This window comes from Eptesicus fuscus, chromosome 8, assembly GCF_027574615.1.
Source record: "Eptesicus fuscus isolate TK198812 chromosome 8, DD_ASM_mEF_20220401, whole genome shotgun sequence".
NCBI classification, from domain to species: Eukaryota; Metazoa; Chordata; class Mammalia; order Chiroptera; family Vespertilionidae; genus Eptesicus; species Eptesicus fuscus.
The window spans coordinates 12,204,874-12,215,858 of NC_072480.1; the positions used below are offsets into that span (position 1 = coordinate 12,204,874).

The following is a 10,985-nucleotide window of genomic DNA, read 5'->3' on the forward strand; positions in this document are numbered from 1 at the left end:
ATGATTCTCAATATATACAGACTGAGAAAGGAGAAATGGGATCAGGGCCCGGAGGGTTGGGAAAGCTTCGGAGAGCCAAGAGTCATTGCTGAGTGTAGAAGGCAGACACATGCTGACAGGCAAAATGAGAATATATTTATCAGTCCCAAACAAAAATATAGAGGAAGAGGTATTTAGGGCAGAGGAAGCACTCTAATTTGAAGATGGACTAAAGATTTCTTGAAGAAAAAATGTACTGGAGTTTCAAAAATTACTTTCAAAGAACATTCAAACTGTAAATCATTTACCTCTTCTTTGGGGCATCTTTTGTAGCTTTTTGAAGTCTGCCAGTTGTAGCCTCCAAACCTTTAAGTGGTCTTCTGTTGGGTGGCTTTGTGGTGTGTACATTTACTGTACTTATTTCAACTTTCATGTCCTTAATGATATTTAACAAGTCTTTTTTCGAATTCTCCTTTACACTGTCTTGGCTCTCTGTCTGCTTGGAAATTTCATGGGTTGGAATGGACCGCCCATCTTCTTTGCTATAGATCACATTGTTAGTGCCAAAATATCTCTGGATATAATTTTTTGTCCTGGAAAGATTAAAGAAAAAAAGAAAAGAAAAATACAATGCAAAATAATCAAGCAAAGACTCAAAAAACTGTTTCTATTGGTTTTTAAATTTTTCAATTTAGCCCTTCCCTTTTCCTTTTTATTTTTTTTAATTGAGATATAATTGACATATAACATCATATAAGTTTCAGATGTACAACATAATGATTCAATCCTATCTAATAAAGCCGGAATATGCAAATTGACTGTCACGACATAACAAAGATGGCTGCACCCACAGCAGAGGCAGGGATCCCGTAACACAAGATGGCTGCGCCCACAGCGGAGGCCGAGTTCCTGTAAGGAGTCTTAATGAGGTTGGCACTGGGCCGGGGCAGGGGACCTGAGGCTGCGCCCTGCGCCCCCAGCCCCAGTGCCAGGCCAGGGGACCTGAGGCCATGCCCCCCGCCATGCAGGGCTTGACGGGGGACCTCAGGCCACACCCCCTACCCGCAGGGCTTGACGGGGGACTTTCATGGCACACTCCCCACCCCGGCCAGGGTCAGGGGACCTAAGCCATGCCCGCCGCCTCGACGCCACGCCAGGCGACCTGAGGCCACGCCCCCCACCCAGTGGGGCTTGACAAGGGTGGGGCTGGCCGGGTCTGGATCTAGCCCAATGAGGGTGGGGCCGGCTGGGTCTGGGTCTCGTTCGATTTTGAGGAGCATGTGGATGGGCGGGGACTTGACTCTGGTTCCTGTGGCACACCCCAGACTCTGACAGGAAGATTTTCATATACCTTTTACTAATTTTCTTTCATCTCTGACACTTCTATTATAGAGAAAGGGCAAATAGCAATATTAAAATATTTCCTCTAATTAATTCCCTTTTAATGTGCACGAATTTCGTGCACGGGGTCACTAGTATTTGTATATATTGCAAAATGACCACCATAATTGATCTAGTGTTTTGTATTATTGTTAACAACCATAATGTCAGCAAATTTAACATTTATTAAACATAAACTATGTGTCTAGTCTTACACAACATATTTTTGGTAAATTTTTTCATACCCACATTAACTCCATAAGGTAGGTTTTATCCCCATGTTGCAGATAAGCAAACTGGAAATCAGAGAAGCGAAGTAACTTACCCAGGTCATGAAGCTCAGAGCTCACTAAGGACTAAGACATGCTGGTGTGCTGCAAATGGGTTACAGATGTGCTGAGATACTGATCACCTAGGCCTGGGACTGCTGGTGCCTCCTTTCATTCACCTCAGAGTTTGGTAAAAATATTACTTTCTATGTGCTCCAAGACATTTACAAAAAGGCTGCACAACACTGACATGGTTAATAAATTTCAATTTATTATTCTTAAACTCAAATCTCACTGACTGCCAAGGCCTTGCTCTTAATATGATATAATAATACCTTTTTAAAAAGTCATAATTAAACAACATTAAAATAAAGAAATTTCTATCTAAAAAAGGTTACTTTCTATGAAAAAAAATCTGGGTGTTATCTAAGCTGCTTCACTTTCTCATTAAGCTATGTGCCATTTAACCAATCACTATTTGTAAGCTAAGCTAAAATGGAACAGAAAAAAAAAATTTTGATATTTGATATGAAAGAACTTTAAAAACTAATGACTGTTAGTTTCAGTAAGAGGGTATAGTGTATAAAAAGTCATTCATTAAATTGGCAAATATCTACTTTGAACTGAGCACGATAGTAGGCTCTAACTAAGAATTTATTGTCCCTATCTTGAAGCAAACAGGATACAGCATTGTTTCTCAAATTTTAAAATGTATAGGAATTACCCTAGAAGATTTGTTAAAACACAGATTCTTTGGTCCCAGCACAGAATTGTGATTCAGTAGCTTTAGGGAAGGATTTGAGAGTTCGCTTCCTAACAAGTTCCCAAGTAATCCTGACGGTGGCGTCGGAGGACCACATTTGAGTAGCTGTGTTATGTACGTTATTTTAATCCTTAAAATCCAAACAATTTTATTATTCCTGCTTTACAGAAGAAACTGCTGCTTAAAGAGGTTAAGTTAATGATTATTAACCTTTAGCGGTCATATGAATCACCTAGAGAGCTCATTTAAAACTTAGATTCCAGAGATTCTTAGTTGGTAAATTTGGAATGGGGTCCAAGGATAGGCACTTAACCAAGACCACAGGTGATTCTGATGCAATTGATCCCAAAGACCCTACATCAGACTCTGGGTTAAATACCGTGTATCAAGTTCTCGAAGACAGCAAATGGTAGTGCCAGATTAGAGAACCTTTAATGAAAAATGAAATGGCTATTTTTAAAAATGCTGAAACAAACTATTTGAGCTGCTTATAAAAATAAATGTCAGAGGTTAATACATCAGGCACTTAATTAGAATGAAACAACTATTGCATAACTGCCATCCTCATATTACTCAACTTAGGAAAATGCTCTAATTATTATTTCTCACATGAAAGTTAAATTAAATGTATAACAGAAAAGTGGCAACCAGGAGAATGCATCTCACATATAACCTGTATTTCAATGTTTCCCTAGTACCATGGAAAGTATATTTATACCAGGAAAATCATGTCTAGGAAGTGACTCCATAACACTAAAATAATAAAACTCTAGCTCTAACCTCCCACCTGAGTATGTCTCCACTGAGAGCGTCTCGTCAGCACTTCAAATGCAACACATCCAGACCACACACTCAAGAACTCCCCTGAGACTGACTTCCATTTTTCACATTTCTGTATTGAATGGGCCTCTTACCATAAATAGATATTTTTTGTATTCCAAAAACTATGACATATTTTTAAAGCTTTCTCAAAGCTGCTCCTCATTCTTCTGTTAACATCAGGTACCCTAATCCTTCAAGGTAACCAGCTGAAATCTTTGCTCTGACTATCCTACCCTTATCATGTCACATCCTATCAATCCTCCCTAGGCAATTTTCCTCTTCCATCCAACTTCTTCCCCTCGCCACTGCTACCAACAGGCCTCAGCGCTGTACTTACCACAGCGGCCCCAAATCGCACTGCACGGAATATATGCAGCATAGTCAAGTTTTCATAATCGTGAGAGTTCCCAGAGAATAAATACCAACACCAAGTAGGCCACAACTCCTTTCCTTGTCTAGCTAATTCCAACCTAAGCCCGCCTTCGGATTATTTCAGATTTCTTTTCCAGAAAGCATACTTTAAAATTCTCCAACAATGGTTAGGTGTCCCTATTCGCTCACCCAGCAGTTATTTATTACATTAATGGAGCATTCTGGGCTACCTGCGCTATCTCAGCTGTTACTGTGCTGGGATTTCCTCCTTGCTGTAACTGTAAGCTCCGCGATGGCAGGACTGTCTTTTCGGGCTTTACAGGAGTGCCGGCACACTGTAAGCACTTTCAATAATAAAGTAAAGAATCAATAGGGCCAGGAATGAGACCATCACAGTCTTGGGAGGCAAAACATAAAATGTTGCTTCTGGATCCTCGATAAAATGAGCGGGCAAGTGGCAAGGAGGAAGAGGCGCGGCGTGTCTGTCCCAGGAAGAGCACAGGACAGCAGACCAGGAACGCACTGCAGCTGTTTCCAACGGACACGGTGACCTTGGGCAAGTCGTTTTATCTTTCTGGGATTTCCCTCTCCTCAACGTTAAAGCAAATAGGAGATTCCTCACATTTAAGGCACCGGCTTCTAAGATCCCGCGGGTTACAGACCTCGGGAAGCGGGAGGAAGGAGACTGACCGTACTGGAGGGGGCAGGGGTTAGGCCGGAAGACCTGCGGGGCCGACGGCGCTGACAGGAGGTACCTGACCGGTCCGTGCGGAGCGCCGAGTAGCACAGTCGCAGCCGCCGACGCCTCTGGGCCTCCAGGACACACCGGGAGGCGGGAAAGGGGGCGAAGAGGGAGGGTCGCTGTGACTCTGGGAAACATTGCCCAGAAGCAAACTGAACCGCGAACCGGAACAGCGTGTCAACCGCCAAACACGTCCCCCGCCTCTCTCTTCCGTTCTTCGGCCGGGCGCGTTCCGCTCCCTCAGCGTTCCGGCGGACCACAGGGTCGGGTAACTGCGTTCCGGGCTCGCCCACGGCTCCACCCTCCCGACGATTCTAGTCGCAGCGGGGGAGTCGAGGATGGAGTTCACCGAGGTTCCCTAGGACTGAGGCGGGACCCAGACAGGAGAGCCGGGAGAGTGGAGGGAGCGATCTGCTGTGCAAACACTGCAGGTGGGGCCAGTAAGAGGAGGCGGAGAACTGACCCTCCTGTGCAGGGCTTAGGGGAGAAGATCCACAGTGTTCATTAAAAGTCTCAAAATGATCCATGGCCACCAAGGAGGTTAAAAAAAAAATTACCAATAGGGCAGGCTGCCCGATAAATTAGTATGTCCTTTCAGTCTCTATTCTTGAGGTAGAGTGAAAAGATGAGATATATTTTTATATGTTCCTGAACTGGCTTTAGAGATAAAACGATGCGAGAGAAAGACTTGTTTTATTCCGTCCCTCAGGAAGGCAGTGAACAGTGGCCCAGAAGTGATGAAGGGTTCTCAAATCTGGAATGCATGAGCATAAACTCCGCCAGAAATGCCGGCTAATGGCTCTGTGGGAACCTCTAGGTTGGAATGCCATACCAGCCGTTGAATGTGGACATAATTTATCTGCAGTGTCAAATAAGAATCAAGATTGGTAGTACATTTTATGTGATGCTGAAAACTCAGCTTACATTGAGATCTTGCTAAGATCCACTAGTCCAGACAGAACCTTTGTGACAATGCTAAACACAGTATACTGAGGGATGCCTTCCCTAACTTACAGTCTAGATTGTATCTTAGCTAAGGTACCCTCTATGTCAAAACTGTTTCATTTTCTACAGAGTATCACTATCTGAAATTTTCTCATATATTTATGTGCTTAAACACTTATCCTGTGCTGTTCCACAAAGGATTGGATTTTATCTTATTCACTGCTGTGACCCTGGTTCCTAGAACTGTGCCTGTCATATGATAGATGCTCAAAAATATTTGGTAAATAAATTATTTCCAAGTACAAAATAAAAAATAGGTGCAGACAGTTTAAGTAATTTGCCCAAGTTCATACAGAGGTGGAGTCCTTCCTCTCTGAAATCAATAAAAATATTTAAAAATAAATAAGTAAAATATAATAAATATGTTCTTAGAAAAATCATAACTTATGCAATTGTCCATAGTAAATGGCAATACTAGATTAAAACTCAGAACCATCTAGCTCTGATATTCTTGTCCACTGGAATACCTGAGGGTTTCTGCCTATGGTCATGCATAAAAGTCACATGGGGATGGTTGTTCACACATTACTCAGACACTGACTTGATAAGTCTGAGTCTGATAGACACTGACTTGATAGGTCTGAGAGTCCAAGTCCCAACGTGATTCCAATGTAGGTGGTCCTCAGACAAAACTTTCTGAAACACTGCAATGACCCTATGACTTATATAGCTATTCATAGCTTTGCATACTCTTAGAACAACATAAAGGAAAAGTGAAATAATTGGTGCAGGAACAGAATATTACTTTGGATGAATCTCAAAGGCAGTATGTTAAGTGAAAGGAGCCAGATACAAGAGACTATGTGATGCCACTTATATGACAATGTAAAGAAGACAAAGCTATAGGAACAGAAATCAGATCAGTGGTTACCAGGGGTTGGGGGTGAAAGGAGGTGATGAGTATGAAGGAGCACAAGGAAACTTTTGGGGGTTATTAAAATACTCTATATCTTGATTCTGGAGGGGGTATGACCTTTCATGATTATCAAAACTCTCAGACCTGTACACCTGAAAAGTGTAAATTTTACTGTATATAAATGATATCTCAACAAACCTGACTTTAACTAAAAACATAATCATTAGAGTAATTTTGATCAGCCATAAATCAAACCATAAAAGAACAATACATTTAAAAAAATAATAAATCTGGCCCCAGTGTGGCTCAGTGGTTGAGCATCAACCTATGAACCAGGAGGTCACAGTTTGATTTCAGGGCACATGCCCAGGCTGTGGGCTTGATACCCAGTAGGGGACATGCAGGAGGCAGCTGATCAATGATTCTCTCTCACCCTTGATGTTACTCGCTCTCTCTCCCTCTCCCTTCCTCTCTGAAATCAATAAAAATATTTAAAAATAAATAAAAAAATAATAAGTCTGTTCTTAGAAAAACCATAACTTATGCAATTGTCCAAAGCAATCATTTATGAGAGCAACAAAAATGTGGCCTGAAAGTAGATTTTTTTTCCCTTCCTTTTTTCTAGCATTAATTCACTAGACATTTTCTTCCTAGTGCCCCTTGAAATGTACTTTCTAGGACAATGTGTCTTTGTCAAGAGGCAGCAAATTAGGTAAAATAGGTCCTGATATATATCAGTGACTTTGTCCTAAATGTCTTATAAAACCCTACACTAATTAATTCGATAAGCCTTCCATGAAAATGAAAAAACAAAATTACTCTATATTTTACTTACCAATTGCTGCATAACAGACCACTCCAAAAGTTAGTGGCTTAAAACAACAATATATTTGTGTGGTTTTGTGGTTGAATGGGCTCAGCTGGGTGGTTCCTGCTTGGGGTCTCTCATGAGGTTGCAACCAGACAGCAACTAATCTGAACTGGATGCCCAATATGGTTTTTTAACTCACGTAGTTGATGGCTCATCTGGAATGCCTGCAAGAAATAGGTCTCACTCTCTCCCTCTCTCTCACTCTCTCTCTTTCTCTCTCTCCCTCCTTCCTCCCTCTCTCCTTCCCTCCCTCCACGTGGCCTCTGAAGGGTAGCATAATATGTTACACTAAAATATGCCACTTTGATAAAAGCATAATTTTTAGCTACAGGCATTTGAGATGAAGCAAATATAGGGTGAGGCAAAAGCAGGTTTACAATAGTTTGTATGGAAAATAATACAATAATCTACACTAATAAAAGAGTAATATGCTAATTAGACCAGACATCTTCCAGACGTCTTCCAGACAAAGCCATGATGGCAGGGGCCGATGCAGAGGCGGTTAGGGGTGATCAGGCAAGCGGGGGGGGGGGGCAGTTAGGGGACAATCATGCCGGCAGGGGGGGGCAGTTAGGGGCAATCAGGCCAACAGGCAGAGGCAGTTAGGGGCATCAGGTTGGCAGGCAGAGGCAGTTAAGGGCGATCAGGCCGGCAGGCAGAGGTGGTTAGGGGTGATCAGGCAGGCAGGCTAGCGATTAGGAGCCAGTGGTCCATGATTGCAAGAGGGATATCTGACTACTGGTTTAGGCAGTCGGACATCCCCTGAGGTGTCCTGGATTGGAGAGGGTGCAGGCTGGGCTGAGGGACCCCCCCCATGCACGAATTTCATGCACTGGACCTCTAGTTAATAAATAATAATACAAGAATAAACTGCCTTTTGTGTACTCACAACTGTAAATCTACTTTTGCCCCACCCTGTGTAGACAAGAAAAGCTCTTTCTGGACTCCCGCTATATGTCTAAAAGTGGGACATCAACTTGTAAAGTGGTTCCCCCTCCCTTCTCTACCAAGAAAACAAAAGTAAATCACTGGAGACAACTTGAGAGCCTTATCATCCTAAAGATGGCACTAAAGGAATCTACATAACAAACTTTACTAAGTAGCTCTTATCTTAATTCCTCCATATATTTTCCTTCCCACAATTTGCTGCCATAGAAATTTAAAGTCCTTTACCTTTGTCTTGTCACTTCTCTAAAATTTTATGGTTCTTTTAAGATGCTATATAAGCCTGAGTTCTAACTAGCTCTTTGAGTTACTCATCTCTGAGCACCCCAACAACATCCAGGTAGGAGTGTATAATACTTGTGTTAATACACTTTTACTTATTACTAGAGGCCTAGTGCATGAAATTTGTGCATGGGGGCGGGGGAGGGTCCCTCAGCCCAACCTGCACCCTCTCCAATCGGGGTCCCCTCAGGGGATGTCCGACTGCCAGCATTGGACATCCCTCTTACAATCCGGGACTGCTGGCTCCTAACCACTCGCCTGCCTGCCTGATCACCCCTAACTGCTCCCCTGCTGGCCTGATTGCCCCTAATCACCTCTGCCTCTGCCTCTGCCACCATGACTTTGTCCAGAAGGATGTCCAGAATGACGTCCAGAAGGTCATTCCTGCCTCTGCCTCTGCCACCACGACTTTGTCCAGAAGGATGTCAACCAATTGAACCACACCAGCCAGGGCTTTATTGTTTTTTTTCTTTTTTCTGCTCTGACTGGGTGTTTTTTTTCTACCTTGTCTTCCAAATTGTTGATTAAATCCTGTTTCATCTAACCTATTATTATTCCTTCCTTTGCATTCTTGATGTCAGATATTGTATTCTTCATGTCTAAGTGGTCCTTTTTTATGGTTTCTATGTCCATTTTCATGCTGTTGTAGTTCTCTAAGTTCCTTGTGCATTCTTATAACCATTGCTTTGAACTCTATATCTGATACATTGTTTGTCTCCATTTCATTTAGCTCTTTTTCTGGAGATTTCTCTTGTTCTTTCCTTTGGGGCCTGCCTCTTTGTATTAGATTGCTATGACTACTGTCTTCGAGGTGACCTTATGTTGTAGGTTTCTTGTGGGACCCAGTGGCACAGTCTCCTTGATCACTTGAGGTAGGTGCTCCAGGAATGTCCCTTGTGTGGTTCATGTGGGCCCTCCTGTAGTAATTGAGTATTGATTGCTATTGACTTGTTTGTGTGCATGATCAACCCTCAGGCTGGCTGACTATGAGGCTCAACCCCAACCATGGCATTTTAGCTGCTGTGCAGGTGCTTACCATACAAAGCAGAATTCACCTCAGCAGGGTTTGGTGCTTGTTGAGATTTTTCTTGTGAAGTTTATTGGATCCTGATGTTGTCTGAATCTGGTCACTGGGGAATATTGGGAGGGACTCTGTTGCAGACCAATGTCAGATGCTCTCTGTATCTGGCCCTTGGCAACCTGTTTGGAGCTACTAGTGATCCACAGTTTGTTCTGCTAAGCTTGGGTGTATAGGAAGGATCAAGCTGCACAACACAGCTGGCTTTTACCACCACCTGGCATGGGGGCAGGTCAGCAAAAGACCCAAAGCACCCCAAGATCTGCCTCCAGCTGCCTGTTATGCTCAGAGCCCCTGGCAGTGTAAGAGGATGGGGCTAGTAGATCTCCCTTGAGGGGGAGGTGCGGTCATGTTTCAGGGAAGGTGATGGGTGTGGCCTCTGCCACAGAGTTACATGACTCAGTCTGTCCAAGATTTTGCCATGATCTCAGTAGGGCAGAGGCACTAGGAGTCAAGCAGGTGGGGCCTCTGGAGCCCAGAGGGTGGGTCTGCCAGAAGCTGGGAGGATGGTTCTATCAGATCTCCCATGAGGGGAAAGTGCCTGTCAGGTTTACTGGAAAGTGGGGGGAATGGCCCCTGTCCCAAAGCCAAACAACTCAGTCACTGACATCCCCTGAGTCTGCCCAGACCTCTATACCCTGGCCAAGGCAGCTGCCTCCTCAGCAGGGTTTAAGTTTAGCAGGGTGGGGCAAGAGGGAGTCCAGAGGGTGGAGCAATTGCTTTAGCCCAGGCTGATGATGCATGGAGGGAGTACTCCACCCAAGAAAGATGTCAACTGTGGTATGAGAAAATGTCTCAGCATAGGGAATCTGGTGGCTGTCCTCCCAGGTCTCTCCCCAGAGCCACAAACCCCGGGCTGTGACTCTAGTTCACTCCACCCTTTCTCTGCTAGAGCCCAGGGAGAGTGGCTGTGAATAAGATTTTATGTGTTGGCCCTTCAAGATGATGTCTGTGTCTCCCATTATCTTCCCCTGGCCTACAGAAATCCCACTGATTTTCACAGCCAGATGTTAGGTGGGTGCCTCTTCCTGTCTCTGGTACTCTGGGCTGGGGAGCCTGGCTTGAGGTTTAGACCTCATGCTTCTCAGAGGGACCCTCCTCCACAGCTGAGATATCCTTCTGGAACCTCAGCCACTGCCCATGGGAGTGGGACCAGCCCTTTTCATGTCTCCACCCTTCCTACCAGTTGCAATGTGTCTTTTTCTGTAAATCCTGTTTAAAGACTCCTTTTTTGCTAGTCTTCAGTTGATTATTCAATATGATTGTTGTTTAATTTAGTTGCAATTCCAGTTTGGTCCTGTGAAGAAGTGAGTGTTGTAACTTCTACCTACTCTGCTGCCATCTTGAAATCCCCCATACCATGCTGTTTTGATTATTGTAGCTCTTTAGGGTAATTTGAAGTCAGGGAGGGTGCTATCTCCAGCTTTGTTTTTTCTTTTCCTGTTATTCAGGATTTCTCTGTAGTTCCATACAAATTTGATAAATTTTTGTTCTATCTCTTTAGAAGATGTCTTTGGGATTTTGATGAGTAATGCATTGAATCTGTATATTGCTTTAGGTAGTATGGTAATCTTAACTATGCTGATTTTTCCTATCCATGAACATAGAATATCTTTCCATT

At 43.5% G+C, this 10,985-nt stretch overlaps 1 protein-coding gene across 2 annotated transcripts in view; it reads right to left on the bottom strand.

The window, feature by feature from the left end:
* MRPS31 (mitochondrial ribosomal protein S31) overlaps nucleotides 1-4,528 on the bottom strand; it is a 50,076-nt gene extending 45,548 nt beyond the window's left edge. For both annotated transcript variants that reach the window (XM_028161347.2, XM_028161346.2), the window contains exons 1-2: nucleotides 4,341-4,528; nucleotides 288-572 (exon numbers count right to left, since the gene is read on the bottom strand). In XM_028161347.2, the coding sequence (XP_028017148.2) occupies nucleotides 288-572; nucleotides 4,341-4,465 (410 nt within the window). In that variant the 5' untranslated portion in view covers nucleotides 4,466-4,528. The remainder of the gene's footprint in view (nucleotides 1-287; nucleotides 573-4,340) is intronic.
* Between the last annotated feature and the right edge of the window lie 6,457 nt (nucleotides 4,529-10,985).